At 47.9% G+C, this 16,205-nt stretch overlaps 1 protein-coding gene across 2 annotated transcripts in view; it reads right to left on the minus strand.

Annotated features, from left to right (window-relative positions):
- Positions 1-452: 452 nt before the first annotated feature.
- GDAP1L1 (ganglioside induced differentiation associated protein 1 like 1) overlaps positions 453-16,205 on the minus strand; it is a 32,593-nt gene continuing 16,840 nt past the window's right edge. For both annotated transcript variants that reach the window (XM_030825846.1, XM_030825847.1), the window contains exons 5-6: positions 15,961-16,075; positions 453-1,869 (exon numbers count right to left, since the gene is read on the minus strand). In XM_030825846.1, the coding sequence (XP_030681706.1) occupies positions 1,526-1,869; positions 15,961-16,075 (459 nt within the window). In that variant the 3' untranslated portion in view covers positions 453-1,525. The remainder of the gene's footprint in view (positions 1,870-15,960; positions 16,076-16,205) is intronic.

Consider the following 16,205-nt stretch of genomic DNA (forward strand, 5'->3'; position numbering starts at 1 on the left):
GGGGGGCATGTGCCCCGGGTGCCCCTGAAGTCCATATATAGGTTTATTTGATTTTATTTTCTAGAGATAGGGTCTGGCTATGTTGCCCAGGCTTGCCTTGAACTCCTGGCCTGGAGCAATTCTCCCATCTTGGCCTCCCAAAGCACTGGGATTATAAATGTGAGTCACTACACCTGGCCCTTGCACAGGTTAATGAGAACAAAGGGTTGTAAACATGCCATGTAACCTGTAAAGGGCTGAGCCTAAATGAGCTGGGTTGATGTTAAGGTCAGAGCCCTGGAAAGTCAATCTGGAAGCCAGCCCCAGACCCAGCAACTTGAGACCGGGAGTCAACTCTTGCTTGCTCCTGTGAAGAACTGAGACTGAAACCTCACATCTCTACCCTTCTGGCTCCAGCGCTTGGCAATGAGAACTAGATGGACAACACAGGTTTAGAAATGAAAAGCAACTGCTCCTCCTGGATGCTTTATTGGGGCTTCTGGTGGTTTCTATGCATGAGCGGCAGTGACACCAAGACCCTTTCCCAACATGCAAAAGGCACAGGAAAGTGAGACCCGACTGGGGTGGGTGGCGTGGATGCAGAGACTTCCCCCCTGTCCCCGGCTCCATGAAACGGTGTAGCACGGGGGCAGCCCCAGGAGTGACAGGAAGGGGGGGTATTGAAGGAGATGGCTTGGACAGAGGCTAGGAGGGGGACCTAGGTTTGTCCACCTCCAGATCCGCCCCTGCACTTGGGCTGGACTGACCTTCTGAGAGAGGGTCAACATGGCTTTTACTGAAAGTCCCACCTCACAGGGTAGAAAAACTCAAGGTAGGAAGAGGATGATGGCTGCTGCCTTCAGAGATTTCTATTAAAGCCAAACCCAACACATGGGCAAAATCAGAAGGACAATGAGAGGGTGTGCTCATGGTGTCCGTCCCCACCGCAGCCTGGTTTTTGGGTGCCACTGCCTTGGCTCAAGCCAGTCCATGTCCAGGAGAAGCGTGAAGCCCCTTCTGATCTTCAGGGACCTCCCATGGGGTCTCCGGTTATCCAGCCCCATTCAGAGGTACGGGTTAGAGGAGTCGAGTCTTGATGTTGGCTTTGTCCTGTGGAAGAGTTCCCTGGGCAAGAGGGAAGGGGGGGCGAGGGGTAAGGCCCTCTGAGTCCCCAGCACCTCCCAGAACCTGGGCCCTGGTGGATGAAACATCCTGGGACTCACCTAAGATCCTAACCAGTCCCCACAGTTCCATCTTGAGACCTTGAATCGATAGAAAAGGCATTCGTGTTTTGTTTCTGTGTTTTGTTTTCTCTCTCTTTCTCGCTTCCTCTCTCTCTTTTAGTAGAGCCGTGGCCTTGAGTCACGGCATTGGCAACGTCTACTTCTAAACTATGGAATGTTTTCACACTGACGATATTATTACTCAGAACGAAGGGCGGGGAGGGCTGTCCAAGTGTTCATGAGACAGTGAGTTACTGAGAGCTCACGGGGAAACACACAGCACAGAGACACCGACAGTCAGACACCAAGCCCCAGGCCTGGCCCTAGATGTATTTTTTCTTGAGGTACCAGTAGGCAAAGTAGCCCATCCCGCCCAGGGAGCCCATGAGGAAGGATGCCCCGAAGAAGGATGGGGGTTTCCTCTTGACCAGCCGGAAAGCATTGGGGATGACGGCCGACAGCAGAGTGGTGTGGATGTCACCCAGGACTTTCCGGAAGGCAAAGCGTCTCTGGACCCTCTCAAAGAAGGACTGCAGGTTGGGCCGGCTGCCATCTTCCCAGTATTTCTTGGACAGTCCCAGGAACTTGAGGCGGTGCAGGGTGGCTCCCAGGAGGACATCAGCGAGGGTGAAGGCACAGCCACAGAGCCACAGCTCGCATTTCTGCCCTAGAGTGGAAGAAAGAGGAGGCAAGGGGATCAATCTCCCCTAACACACAGACTCACTTCTCTCCATGAGCTCCTCTGGCTTCTGCATGCCTGCCCCAGTATTTCCTGAGGGTTATTCATTCCTGTACAACTTCAGTGATTTTTGCCATATCCTCATGCTACTTCTATTATTATTTTTTTCTTTAAATCGACTTTTTTCTCTTTTGTTTTCTTATCCTCATTTTACAGCTGATACATCAGCTGACTTTTAAAGTGCAAATGCGTGGCCAGGCATAGTGGTTCACACCTGTAATCCCAGCACTTTGGGAAGCCAAGGTGAGAAGATCATTTGAGGTCAGGAGTTCAAGACCAGCCTGGCCACTATGGTGAAACCCCATCTCTACAAAGAATATAAAAATTAGCTGGGTGTGGTGGTGCACACCTGTAATCCCAGCTACTCAGGAGGCTGAGGCAGGAGAATTGCTTCAACCTGGGAGATGGAGGCTGCAGTGAGCCAAGACAGTGCCACTGCACTCTAGCCTGGGTGAGAGTGAGAATCTGTCTCAAATAAAGAAAGTGCAAATATGTGTCATGAAATTCCAGACACATATACACTACTCCTTTGACAGCTCCACTTGGTGTCTGCTCTGCATTTCAAATTCAAAATGGAATTCCCCCCAGAGCCACCATGCTCATCCCCATCTCAGTAATGGAATCTCCACCCTTGCAGTTGCTCTGCCCAAAAGCCTCGGAGCCACCATTAATTCTTTTTCATTTCTTTTTTTTTTTTTTTTTTTTTTGAGATGGAGTCTCACTCCGTTGCCCAGGCTGGAGTGCAGTGGCACAATCTCAGCTCACTGCAACCTCTACCTCCCAGGTTCAAGCAATTCTCCTGCTTCAGCCTCCCTAATAGCTGGGATTACAGGTGTGCACCACCATGCCCGGCTAATTTTTGTATTTTTAGTAGAGACAGGATTTCACCATGTTGGCCAGGCTGGTCTTGAACTCCTGACCTCAGGTGATCTGCCCACCTCGGCCTCCCAAAGTGCTGGGATTACAGGCATGAGCCACTGCGCCCGGCCCCACCATGAATTCTCTTTCACCCCCACATACAATTTGTCAGCAATTTCCATCAGCGTTATCTTCAGATAACTTCAGATATCTTCCGGAATCTGATACCGCCTCTACTTGTACCGTCCTTGTCCAAACAACCATTATCTTCTAAGTTATCACAATGTCCTTTTAAAAGGTCTCCCTGTTTCTGCCCTTATCCCCTAGAGTCTATTTTTAGCACAGCAGCCAAAGTGGTCATGTTAAAATTTAAATGTCTGATAATGTCACTTCTCCCTTCTCAAAACCCTCTAATGATGATGCACCGTTGTGGCCAGAGTAAAAGCGGAAACCCTCCCAAGCCCTGTAAGGCCCTCTGTGATCTAGCCCCCAGGTACCTTTCAGACCTCAGAGTCTGCTTTTCTCTCCCTTCCTCACTCTTCTCCAGCCACACTAGACTCCTGCAACTCCTCACATCAGGGACATTCCTACCACAGGGCCTTTGCCCTTGCTGTTCCCGCTGCCTCAGTCTTTTCCTGCATAGCTTCAGAGCTCATTCCTCTGCCTCCTTCACATCTTTGCTCACATGCCATTTTCTCCTGGGCTTCCCAGACCGCCAATTTAAAACGGAAGTTTTGGCTGGGTGCCGTGGCTCACGCCTGTAATCCCAGCACTTTGGGAGGCCGAGGTGGCTCTACTAAAAATACAAAAATTAGCCAGGCATGGTGGCAGGCACCTGTAATCCCAGCTTCTCAGGAGGCTGAGGCACGAGAATCACTTGAACCCGGGAGGCGGAAGTTGCAGTGAGCCAAGATTGTGCCACTGCACTCCAGCCTGGGCAACAAGAGCGAAACCCCATCTCGAAATAAATAAATAAAAATAAAAAATAAAATGGAAGTTTTAAATGGAAATCATAAATTGGTAGTCTGTGAAGCCCAGGAGAAGCTGGCACGGGAGCAAAGATGCGAAGGAGGTGGAGGAAGACCTTACCCAGCAGTCACTCTCCCCTCTCCTGCTTTGTTTTCCTCCGTAGAACATAGCGCCACATTGCACCATCTACTTGACATTCTCATTTTGTTTATTGTCTGTTGTCCTCTACTAGAGTGGAAACTCAATGAGGGCAGGGATTTTGGTCTGTCTTGTCTGTGGCTGTATCCTCTGCATCTAGAACTGTGCCTGGCATACAATAGGTGCTCAGTAAATCTTTACTGAATGATTGATGAATGAAAAAATAAACTGTATCATTAACGGTAGTATTAAATGATTCGCTATAAACTATCTGCAATGGTAAAAGTAAACACAACAAAAACAAAACAAATGCAATTAAATTCCAGCTGGATACTACTGCCCGTCAAAGTATCTGCTCCCAAGACTGGCTTCTTTGTTTCTTCCTTCCGTCCCTGCTTGCTTGCTTTCTGCCTTTCTTTCTCTTTCTTTCTTTTCTTTCTTTCTTTCTTTCTTTCTTTCTTTCTTTCTTTCTTTCTTTCTTTCTTTCTCTTTCTTTCTTTCTTTTCTTTCTGTCTGTCTTTTCATTTCTTTCTTTTCATTTCTTTCTTTCTGTCTCTTTCTTCTTTCTTTCTCTCTTTCTTTCCTTTCTGTCTTTTCATTTCTTTCTTTTCATTTCTTTCTTTCTGTCTCTTTCTTTCTTTCTCTCTTTCTTTCTTTCTTTTCTTTCTGTCTGTCTTTTCATTTCTTTCTTTTCATTTCTTTCTTTCTGTCTCTTTCTTCTTTCTTTCTTTCTTTCTTTCTTTCTTTCTTTCTTTCTTTCTTTCTTCTTTCTTTTATTTCTCTCTTTCGACAAAGTCTCACTCTGTCACCCAGGCTGGAGTGCAGTGGCGCAATCTCAGCTCACTGCAACCTCCACCTCCAGGGTTCAAACAATTCTCCTGCCTCAGCCTCCCAAGTAGCTGGGACTACAGGTATGCACCACCATGCCTGGCTAATTTTTTTTTTTTTTTTGGTATGTTTTACTAGAGATGGGGTTTTGCCACTTTGGCCAGGCTGGTCTCGAAATCCTGACCTTAGACGATCTGCCTGCCTCGGCATCCCAAAGTGCTGGGATTACAGGTGTGAGCCACCACACCTGGCCTCATTTTGTTTTTAAGAAAGGGGCAGATGTTAAACACATAAAGGGGTTAAGCACTAACATCTTACTAATTTTCTTTGATGTAATCAAAAGAGGATAACTCACACAACGTGGTTTTACATTATTTATCACCATGTTTTTGTGTCATCTAAATTTAGCTTGACTATCACATTTGGGATTAAGAAAGAAAAAATTAGCCTGCATTTTTAGAAAACACTTGTTTGTGCAATATTTTCTCCTAGTTGTTTTGACCTGAAATTCTGGAGTTTCTTTGGTCCCTTACATCTCCTCTTTGCTCAAAAATCTTTAATTCTCCCCACTGACTACACCTTAATGTCCAAGTTCCTATGCCTAGCCGTTAAGCCCTTTCAAGAGTTAGTTTAGCTTTAGTATGTGTCTCTAATCTTGACTTCTCATGAATTGCCCATTGGTCCACTGTCTTCCCCAACGAGCTGCCCACTTCAGCCTCCAGGACTTTGTCCCTGCTGTACCCCATGCCCGGAATGCTCTCCCCTCTTCCTTCCCTTCCTGTGAGGGCTGCTTTCCTGGGAGGCTTGCCTCTGCACCTTTGAACAGGTTGTTCCTTTCAGTTCAGGAATTCCATGAGTCCAATGCTCCCTACCGTCAAAACCTGAGCCCCCTCCTTCCGCTCTGCATCTTCTTGGTCATGGATTCATTCATTCAGCAAGTGGTTACATGGCAGTATGTGCTGGGCATGAAGACACAACACAATACAATGTCTCCCCTCAAGAGGCTCACAGTCACAGGGAAAGGGGTAAAGTGTAATGACGGCTCTCATCAGAAGGTTATCCTTGAATAGGTAATCTTCAAGGCACCTGATGAGGCTGGGTGCAGTGGCTCACATCTCTCTCCCTTACTTTAGGAGGCTAAGGCAGGAGGACTGCTTAAGCACAAGAGTTTGAGAGCAGCCCGGGCAACATGGCGAGACTCTCCTCTCTATAAAAAAATTTAAAAATAGCTGAATCAGTAGCATGTGCGCCTGTGGTCCCAGCTACTAGGGAGGCTGAGGCAGGAGGATGGCTCGAGCCCAGAAGGTCGAGGTTGCAGTGAGCCTTTTTCACACCACTGCACTCCAGCCTGGGTGACAGAGTGAGACCCTATCTTAAAAACAAACAAACAAACAAGACACCTGATGGGCCCCCAAGGGGCAATAATGAGTTGGGAGTTAGTGATACAGGTTCCAGGCTTAGAGAAGCACCGTCAATGTGGAGGTGGTATTTAAAGCCAGGAGAGTGGACAGTATCAGTGTAGCCAGACTTGGAAATAGGGCAAGGGACTGAACCCGGGGTCCCCCTGCAAACTTTAAATATTGACACCAAGAGAAACCAGCAAAGACGATAAGAAGGAGCTGCCTTTGAGGTAGGAGAAGAACCAGGAGAGTGTGGTGTCCAGCAAGCCAACTTAGGACAGGGTTCTGAGGAGGAGACAGTGCTCAGCTGTGTCCAAACGCTGTGTTGAGGTCAAATAGGAGGCCTGAGAACTGGTGACTGTGTTTACCAACTGGCGACCCTGGCAAGAGCAGCTGGAGTAGAATGCTGACTTAAAAGCTGGTTTGGAGGGAGTTCAAAGAGAAAGGGAGGAGAGGAATTGGAGATGGTGAACAAAGATCATTCTGCCACGGAATTTTGCTAGAATGGGGAGGATGGGCCAGTAGTGAGAGACAAGTCAAGAGCATTTTCATAAGTTGGGAGGAATAAAATAGCATGTGTTTGTGGATGATGCCGCAGAGAAGGGAAAGATTCTATGGGGAAGAGTGGATAGAATTACGGATGTGGTGTTCTTACAGGGATGAGAGTGGATGGGATCTGATGCACTAGGGAAGGGATTGGTTTTAAAGGACAATCCCTTCCATCCTTGGACAAGGACAAGAACAGTCCATCCTTGGTAACAAGAGGGCATATGTGCTACCGCATTTCATCAAATCTAAGTTACTATTAAATATAAGACACCTATCCAAAAGTAAGAAAGGAGAATTAAACTATTGACTGGAATAAACATTCCAGTTTCAGAGATGCTAAGATGTGGTCTAACAAAGATGCATCTTAGAATTGATGAGATACAGTGGGTGGGTCGTTGTGGGGATGAGAGCTGTGAAGATCTCTTTCTAATGCTTCGATTTTCTCAGTGATATATTGCCATTACTTTTAACGGCCAAAACCACAATTATTTTTGCACTAACCTAAAGTGATCAGTTCTGAGTGAGAATGTTGGGGAGGTGGCTGGAGGGCTGAGGAGGAAGGAGAAGGCATAAAGGAGTCATCTAGGGAGTGAAGCGGGGAGGTCTGGGGCAGCATTGAGGTCACCTAAGGCTTGCAGTTGTAAATACAAAGTGAGTCCCCCCAGCATCCTGTGTGTTTCTCCAGCCACATATAGGTTCACAGGTGAAGGCACTGAGTAGGTGGAGAGCTGGGTTCAACAAGGTTTGAGGTTTTGCAAAGCAAGTATGGAGGGCCAGGGCGTTGAATGTGCAGGCACGAAAGTTCTCCTAATGATGAACCAGGGAATCACCACTAGGTATGGAGGGAGGTGCCATTGTGATGGGAGTGAGGGACAGTGAAAGGATCAAGTGACTTAAGTCCCCAGCTGCAGACTGCATGATACCAGCAAGGGAGTGTGGGTAGACAGATCAGAGAACTGGCCCAGGGACTAGGTTTAGATACTGGGCAACATGGAGAAACCAGCAAGGGACATGAGAAGGAGCAGCCCAAGAGATAGGAGGTGAACCAGGAAAGTGTGGTGTAATTCCCTGGATCTTCCAACAACTCTATAAAGTAGGTGATGTTATTATCCCGACTTTACAGATGAGGCAGTTGAGGCACAGAGAGGTTAAGTAACTTAGTCAAACCTCAGCTAATATGTGTCAGAGCAGAGCCTAGATTTGAACTTAGGCCATCTGGTTCCAGATTCTGTGGTTGTAACCACTCTATTAAGCTACTTATTTCCACATGCAAATGAGCATAGACACAGCAGGTTTCTCCACGTCCACTCAGGCCCCTTTCAGTACGTGAGTTCTTTACCCAGGTCTGTGTGCAGATCTCTTCATGCATCTGTAACCTCCATAGACTGCACGTTTGCCTGTGTCTGCCTGCACAAATCCATGCAGCCGATTGTTTATATGTACGTGGATATCCACTCTCCTGGGCATCTGTGTCCACGTGGTGTGGGATTACCACACATGTGAGTGCAGTTTAGGCCCAGGTGAATCTGGATGTTTGCCTCAGACATGCTCACTATTATGTTCATGCCTATGTTTATGTTTGTAGGCAAATGCTGATGGCCTTCTATGTGTGTCCATGTTTGTGTGTGTGCCTGGGCAGCAATCTGGTATCTGACCCCTTCCCTGTTCTCCTCTCTTCTCCTCCACTTGTGTGTTCCCTTTGCAAACCCCAGGCCTGGATGAGCCCCTTCTGCACTTCTCTGGGTCTGCCAGCTGGAGGCGATCTCACAATGAGGCCAACTGGTTACACTTTAATTTCAGGACCACAAAGCCCAGGAGGGCACTCCGTGCTGCCTAGGGTCCTATTATATTTCTTGAGTGCTTCCTGCTCCCTGTGGAGACAATTGCATCTTTTCATCCTCTCTTCTCACACTTCTCACATCCTTTCCCCAGTTCCCTCTCAGCCAATGACATCACCTCATGCTTCATTCAGAAGATAGCAGCTTTCAGAGATGAAAGCCCACACTCCCCACCTCGATGCTGCAAAACTGCTCCATGCTGCTGATGTGGACACAATGCAGGGTGTGTCCTAACCCCAAGGCCAAGCCCTCCATGGGCCCTCTGCACCTGCTCCATGCTGCGTCTCCACATCTCTTCAGGTTGTCTTTCTAGGTCCTCCTCCCCCTTCTCCATGTTGTTCTGCACCCCAGGAAGCTCACTTGCTGGCTCCACCCCCCAAGGGCTCATGCCCTCTGGCTTCGGAAAGTTAGGCAAGTAGGAAGCAGGGGTGGGAGATGAGGGAGAGCAACAGTGATGCCGGACTGACTTCCCTCAGCTCCTCTCTGCGAGTCATCACGGCTGGCAGTGACCACCTCTGTCCAGGTTCCTGAATCTGCTCTCATGACCCTGTGATCTCAAGACTTCAGGCCTGGGGTACTCCTCTCTGCCTTGGGATGTCCCTGCATCCTGCCTGTGCCTTGATAAAGAGTCCCTTTATTGAGCCGTCTTCCATTTCCCCCATTTGAAGATGTCCTCTGTTTTCTATAGGGCCCCTGCCTGAACCACGCCCCTCCTGTCTTCGTGGCCTCTGCATCGCCGTCCTGAACCTCCGGTTCCCCCTTTCCACTGCACTGTTTCCACCAGCATGAGAACACATTTGTACATCTCCTGTCCAAAAACAATTCCTCCTGTCACCGCACGTCCTTCTTCAGCCACCACCGCCTTCTTTGTTCACCTCTACCCTTCTCAAAAGAGGTATCTACACTCACCACCTTCATTCCTCACCTCCCATGCACTCTTCAGTCCATTCCAATCTGGCTTTTGCCCCAGGTTGCAGTGAAAGGCTTCTGGCGAGGTCACCGCCGACATCCATGGTAGAAAGCCGAGGGCACGCTTTCCTATCCTGGCTTGCTCAAGCTCCCAGCAGCACTGACACCATTCTGTCTCCTTAAAACCCAATCCTCCCACAGTTCCTCCTAACATGAGGGTCTTCCTACTTCACTGGCCACTCCTCAGTGGGCTTTGCTGACTCCTCTGTGCTGATACCCGCTTAGGTGGGAGAACCTCTGCATAGATGTGGTAGTTACGTTTTAATTATTATCATTATTTGAGACAGGGTCTCACTCTGTCCCCCAGAAGATGACTCACTGCAGCCTCAACCACCCAGGCTCAAGCAATCCTCCTGCCTCAGCCTCCTGAGTAGCTGGGTCTACAGGCATGTACTACCACATCCAGCTAATTTTTGTACTTTCTTGTAGAGACAGAGTCTCACCATGTTGCCCAGACTGGTCTTGAACTCCTGGGGCTCAAGTGATTCTCCTGCCTCAGCCTCCCAACTAGCTGGAATTACAAGTGCACATGACCATGCCTGGCCCAGGCATGACAGTTTTAAAGTACACCCACAAATTACTTGATATACTCCTCCCTTCAGCGGAGCCCAATTCTCCTCCCCTTGAATAGCAGCTGTATTTCCTGACTTCTAATGAATGATGGGGCAGAGTGAGTTCCAGCAGTAGATCATAAAAGACATTGTGGCTTCTGTGTCTTCTCTTTCTCTGGAATAACTTGCTCAGGCAAAGCCAGCAGCCATGCTGTAAAGAAACCCAAGCAGCCTATTGACAGGCCCACAGGGTAAGGAACTAAAGTCTCCTGCCAACAGCCAGCAGGGAATAGAGGCCGCTAGCTAAGAACCACATGAGTAAGGCAGCTTGGAAGTGGATCCTCCGGCCCCAGTCAAGCCTTCAAATTATTGCAGCCCCAGCTGACAGCTTGAAGGCAACCTGCATCAGGCAACCCTGACTCAGAGCTGCCCAGCTCAGCTGCTCCAGAACTCCAGATCCAGAGAAAATGTGTGACATAATAAATGATTTTAAAATTTAAGACACTGAGGTTGACAGCAATTTCTTATGCCACAACAGATAACTAATACAGCAGGTCCTGATTTCTCTTTTTGTCTGTCTCTGCTCTCTTCCTGCATGAAAACATCCAATTCTATAGCTTTAAACACCATGTATTGGCTGAGGACTCCTGAATCTCCAAATTCTGACCTCTCCTTTGAGAGTCAGGCTAGAATATCTAATGGCTTCTGTGACACCTCTCTTGGGTGTCACAAATTCACTGTCTCCCAAATGCCCAAGCTAGAGGGCAGTGGCACAATCTTGGCTCACTGCAACCTCTGCCTCCCAGGTTCAAGCAATTTTCCTGCCTCAGTCTCCCAAGTAGCTGGGATTACAGGCACGTGCCACCACGCCCAGCTAATTCTTTGTATTTTTAGTAGAGATGGGGTTTCACCATGTTAGCCAGGATGGTCTTGATCTCCTGACCTCGTGATTCACCTGCCTCGGCCTCCCAAAGTGCTGGGATTACAGGTGTCAGCCACCGTGCCCAGCCCAGGAGTTATCTTTGATTCTCTTTACCTCACTCCCAACCCCCATGTAAATTCCTGCTCATCTTATCTTCAAAATACCTCTCAAGCCCATTCACACCTCACCATCTCCACTGCAACCATCTCAGTCCACGCCAACATCATCTCTCACCTGAGCTGCTGCACCAGCCTCCCCTCTGTCTCCCTTGAAATCCATTTTCACACAGCAGTTGGAATTCTCTCAAATATAAAACCGGAACAACTCAGCCCCGTGGAGACTGCAAACAGGGCCATTAGTTCCTCCCATTCCTGTACGCGTGCCACTTTGCAATGTGTGTGTCTTCATGGCTTTGCTCCTCCTGCCATCTAAGACTCATGGTTTCTTTTTTTTCTAAGACTGCAAACTCCATGAGAGCAAGAATGATGTCTAGATTTTGCTCATTAATTTATCCCCAGGACCTAGCATCTAGGAGATGTTCAATAAATATTTGAATAAATGAATGAAAAAGAATGGTGATAATAATAATTTTTAGAACATTTCATCTTGAGCCGGGCACTGTGCAAAGTAATCACATTTACTGTCTTAAATTTGCTGGCCCCAAATGCAGGAATGAGGTCAGCCACTCCCCATGTGTGAGAGGCAAGCTGTCCCAGCTGAGCCCAGCCCATACTGCCAAGCCACATATCATGAACAAATAAATGGCCCTTCTTTTATGTCACTCAGATTTGCAATGGTTTGTTATACAGCAGAAACTAATTGATACAATCCTCTCCTCAAAGCCCTCCAGGGACTTCCCATTGTACTTAGCATAAAACCCAAACTTGTAAATGTAGGCTCTGAGGCCCATGATCTCACCTCACCCGCTCCAGCTCTCCCCTCATTCCCACCACTTTCCCCAGGACTCTCCACCCACACAGCAGCCCGTTCCTGAAGAGTTCCCAGTTCTCTCCCACTCCATGGCATCCCTCAGTCTGGGTCATATCTGCCCTGATTCTTTTCTAGGCTCCTTCTCATCCTTCAGGTCTCACTTTGAATATCACCTTCTCAGGGAAACTTTATCCACTTTATCCTGCTCATTTACTCTCAATCTCAACACTTATCGCTGTGTGCAATTCTGTGTTTACTTATGGGATTATTTGACTAATGTCTTTTTCCTCTGTAAGACTGCAGACTCCATGAAACCAAGAATGAGGTCTGAGTTTTACTCATTAGTTTGTCCTAGGACCTACCATCTAGTAGGTGTTCAATAAATATTTGAATAAATGAATGAAAAAGAATGGCAATAATGATTATTTTTAGAACATTTTACCTTGAGCCAGGCACTGTGCAAAGTACTCGATATTTACTATCTTAACAAATCTTCTATCAGCAACCCTGCTACGATTTGATTCTATTATTATCAACATTTTGCAGATGAGCTCAGAGAGATGAAGTGAATTCCACAAGGTCACAGAGCTAGGAGGTGGTTGATCAGGAATCTGCATCAAAGCCATCTGGCTCTATGCAAGGGGTCTCAACTGTGACATTAAAATCCTTTCCAACACTGGGGTCTGCCCACGAGGGAAGAAATGGAAGGCATAAAAGTGTTTCACCCAGTCAGGTTCAGGGAACCTGGATGAGCAACGGAGGCCATGTGGGCCTAGCCAGTCAGACCTTTAAAATCCATAACCACTTCCCTGGGGCTTCTGCTACCTCCCCCAGCCTCAGAGGGATGCAAGGACTGTCGACACCTCTCCATCTTGAACAACCCCACTTATCTCACCATGGGACAGTGCAATGCTGGCTCCTCTCAGAAGACCTCAGGACAGGGGTCGGCAGTAGGGTCCCAGCCTAGGAATCCCACAAGGAATGCATGTCTGAGGCTATTCTCCAGAACCATCCACCCTAGCCTCCGTCCAGGTCAGACCCTAGGTCTCTCTGGATCACAATATATATGGACACTTCTGCACTGTGTGCCGGGCACTGTGCTAAGCCCATTACATGCATTTGCTCATTGATCCTCGCAGCAGCCCTGGGACGTAGGCACTCATGTTATCATCCCTTGCCTTTTTCTTTTTTCCTCTTTGAGACAGAGTCTCGCTCTGGTGCCTAGGCTGGAATGCAGTGGTGCGATCTCGGCTCACTGCAACCTCTGCCTCCTGGGTTCAAGTGATTCTCCTGTCTCAGCCTCCCACATAACTGGGATTACACGTGCCCACTACCATGCCCAGCTAATTTTTTGCATTTTTAGTAGAGATAGGGTTTCACCATGTTGGCCAGGCTTGTCTCGAACTCCTGACCTCAAGTGATCCATCTGCCTCAGCCTCCCAAAGTGTTGGGGTTACAGGTGTGAGCCACCATGCCCAACCTATCACCCTTTTATAGAATAGGAAAGAGCCCAGAGCTAGTGCTTCCTCATCTCTTAAACAGGATCCTCATCTGTTAAACAGGATCGCTGATATTACCCACCTCCTGGGGTGGTTATGGGGATTAAGTGAGTTTAAATCTGTGAAACACCTAGAACAGTGCCTGACACACAGTAAGGTCTATTAAATATATAGATTTTTCTGGGCTGGATTGTGACCCTCACAAAATTCACATGTTGAAGCCCTAAGCCCTAGAACAAGCTTGTCCAACCTGCAGCCCGCGGGCCGCGTGCAGCCCAGAATGGCTTTGAATGTGGCCCAAAACTAATTCATAAACTTTCTTAAAACATTCTGAGATTTTTTTGCGATGTTTTTTAAGCTCATCAGCTATTGTCAGTGTTAGCATATTTTATGTGTGGCCCAAGACAATTACTCTTCTTCCAATGTGGCCCAAGGAAGCCAAAAGATTGGACACCCCTAAAATCTCAGAATGTGACTGTATTTGGAAACAGGGCTTTTAAAGAGATGATTACCTTAAAATGAAGAGCTTAAGGTGGGTCCTGATTCCATCAGACTAAAGTATTTATAGGAGGAAATTTGGACTCAAAGACACCAGGCATGTGCAGCACAGGGGAAGGGCCATGTAAGGACACGGCAAGAAGGCGGCCACTTGCAAGCCAAGGAGAGAGGCCTCGGGAGAAATCCACCCCACAGGCACCTTGGTCTAGCCTCCAGCTCTGTGCGACAATAGGTTTCTGCTGTTTAAGCCCCTCAGTCTATAGTATTTTGTTATGGAAGTCCTAAGAAACTAATGCATAAGTGAATAACATATACCTGATGTCCAAGGTCACCTACCGAGAGCATGGCAGAGCTGGGACTCTGTCCCCTAAAGGCCCATCTCTGAACTACCAAGCCTTTTGGCCCCTGAGAGCCATTAACTCTGCAACAGCTCCCCTTAGCTACCATTAGGATAGAAACAGGAAAGTCCCTTTTTTTTTTTTTGTTGGGGGGCAGGGGATGGAGTCTCTCTCTGTCCCCCAGGCTAGAGTGCAATGGCACAATCTGGGTTCACTGCAACCTCCACCTCCCAGATTCAAGTGATTCTCCTACCTCAGCCTCTCGAGTAGCTGGGATTAGAGGAACCCAGCAGTCCGCCTAGCTAATTTTTGTATTTTTAGTAGAGACGGGGTTTTGCCATGTTGGTTAGGCTGGTCTCGAACTCCTGACCTCAGGTGATCCACCCGCCTTGGCCACCCAAAGTGCTGGGATTACAGGTGTGAGCCATTGTGCGCAGCCAAAAGTTCCCCTTTGAGGTGTGTTATTTTTTTTACTCACTTAGTCATACCAGGCTTTGTTTCCAGAAAGGATTTAAGGCAGCTGGCTTCAGTATGCATGATGATGTCTCTGTTCAGGACATAAGGTCTTGTGCTTGTGGCATCAGTTGTGAGATGCTGGAAACAACACTGGACCCATCGAGAGGGAACAAGTTCTGGCCCTAACCATGACATCTATGAGCTGCCTGACCTTGAGCAACTCACTTCATCTCTCTGAGCCTCAGTTTTCTCATCTGGAGAATGTGTGTGCCTTTAGCTGCCATATGTATTAAACTAGTAATAGGACAGGCAGTGTGCTGAGTATATTGAATTTTCACAAGAGTCCAGTAAGACAGGGTTAAGTTGTGTTATTACCACCCCATTTTATAGATGAGGAAACTGAGGCTTCAATAGGGAAAGCAACTTGTCTAAGGTTACATATTTGAGGCAGCAAAGCTGGAACTCTAATTCAAGTTGTTCTTACTCTAACCCCATCTGTTTAGACCCTGGGCTCTACGGCCTTCCCATACACATAGCTATGCATGTGCAGAAGGCTGTTGCAAATGCACCATAAATTTGCATTGTTCAGGACACAAGACTCACAGGTCTTAAACGGAGCAAGATGGGAAGCTCAGAATGAGATTTGAAGAAGGGCTGTGGCAAAGGTGGTGTGTAACAGGCAAAATGGAGTGGAGTGATGTAGGAAGGGTGCTCCAGGAGGGAGGGGCTGTGGGAGCAAAAGTGTGGAGGTAGAATGAAGCTGGCATGTCCAAGTCTAGATGCCCAGCTGGGAGCAGGAAGAGTCAAGGTCGAGGAGAGTCTGGGTGAGCTTGGATGTCTGGCTGGAGCACGAAGGAGCCATAATGCATTCTTGGGCAGGGCAAGTGGGATGGTGTGGTGGGTAGTGGCCATCACCACTCTTATCATCATCTTCACCTACCTTTATTAAACACCTACTATGTGCTAAGCCCTAATCTAAGCACTTTATATGTATTATTTCATACAATGTCTCAACAGCTCTTTGAGGCAGGTCCTACTATTATCCCCATTTTATAGATGGGAAACTGGAGTTCAGAGAGGGGAGAACCTGACCATATTTACTAAGCTAGGAAGTGGCCAAGTTATGACTTGAACCTTAGTCTGACTCCATAGCCCATCCTCTTAACCACCTGGGAGGTCCTCTGAGACTTTTGGGAAAAAAAGAGGCTGAGAATGGTCAGGGGCAGAGTAGGCTGGGTGGGCTACAGCCCCCACCTCCCCCAGGGCTGGCACCCACCCTCGTTCTCCAGCTTCCTCTTCTCCAGCTCGGCCTCAATCTGGTCCAGCACCATGGCCAGCTCCCCGAGGATCTTCTTCAGGTAGCTCACATCATCGTGCTCCAAGATCTTGGCCTGGGGGCAGGACAGGGCCAAGAGAAGCTGAGTTGGCCTCAATAGAGCCCGGATGTTCAGGGATGGAAGGAGCTTTGCTGAACTTCTTCCGCAAACCCAGTCTCCAAATGCCCCCCAAGTGTACAGGATG

The sequence above is a fragment of the Nomascus leucogenys genome, chromosome 13 (genome assembly GCF_006542625.1).
Source record: "Nomascus leucogenys isolate Asia chromosome 13, Asia_NLE_v1, whole genome shotgun sequence".
In the NCBI taxonomy this organism is placed as follows: domain Eukaryota; kingdom Metazoa; phylum Chordata; class Mammalia; order Primates; family Hylobatidae; genus Nomascus; species Nomascus leucogenys.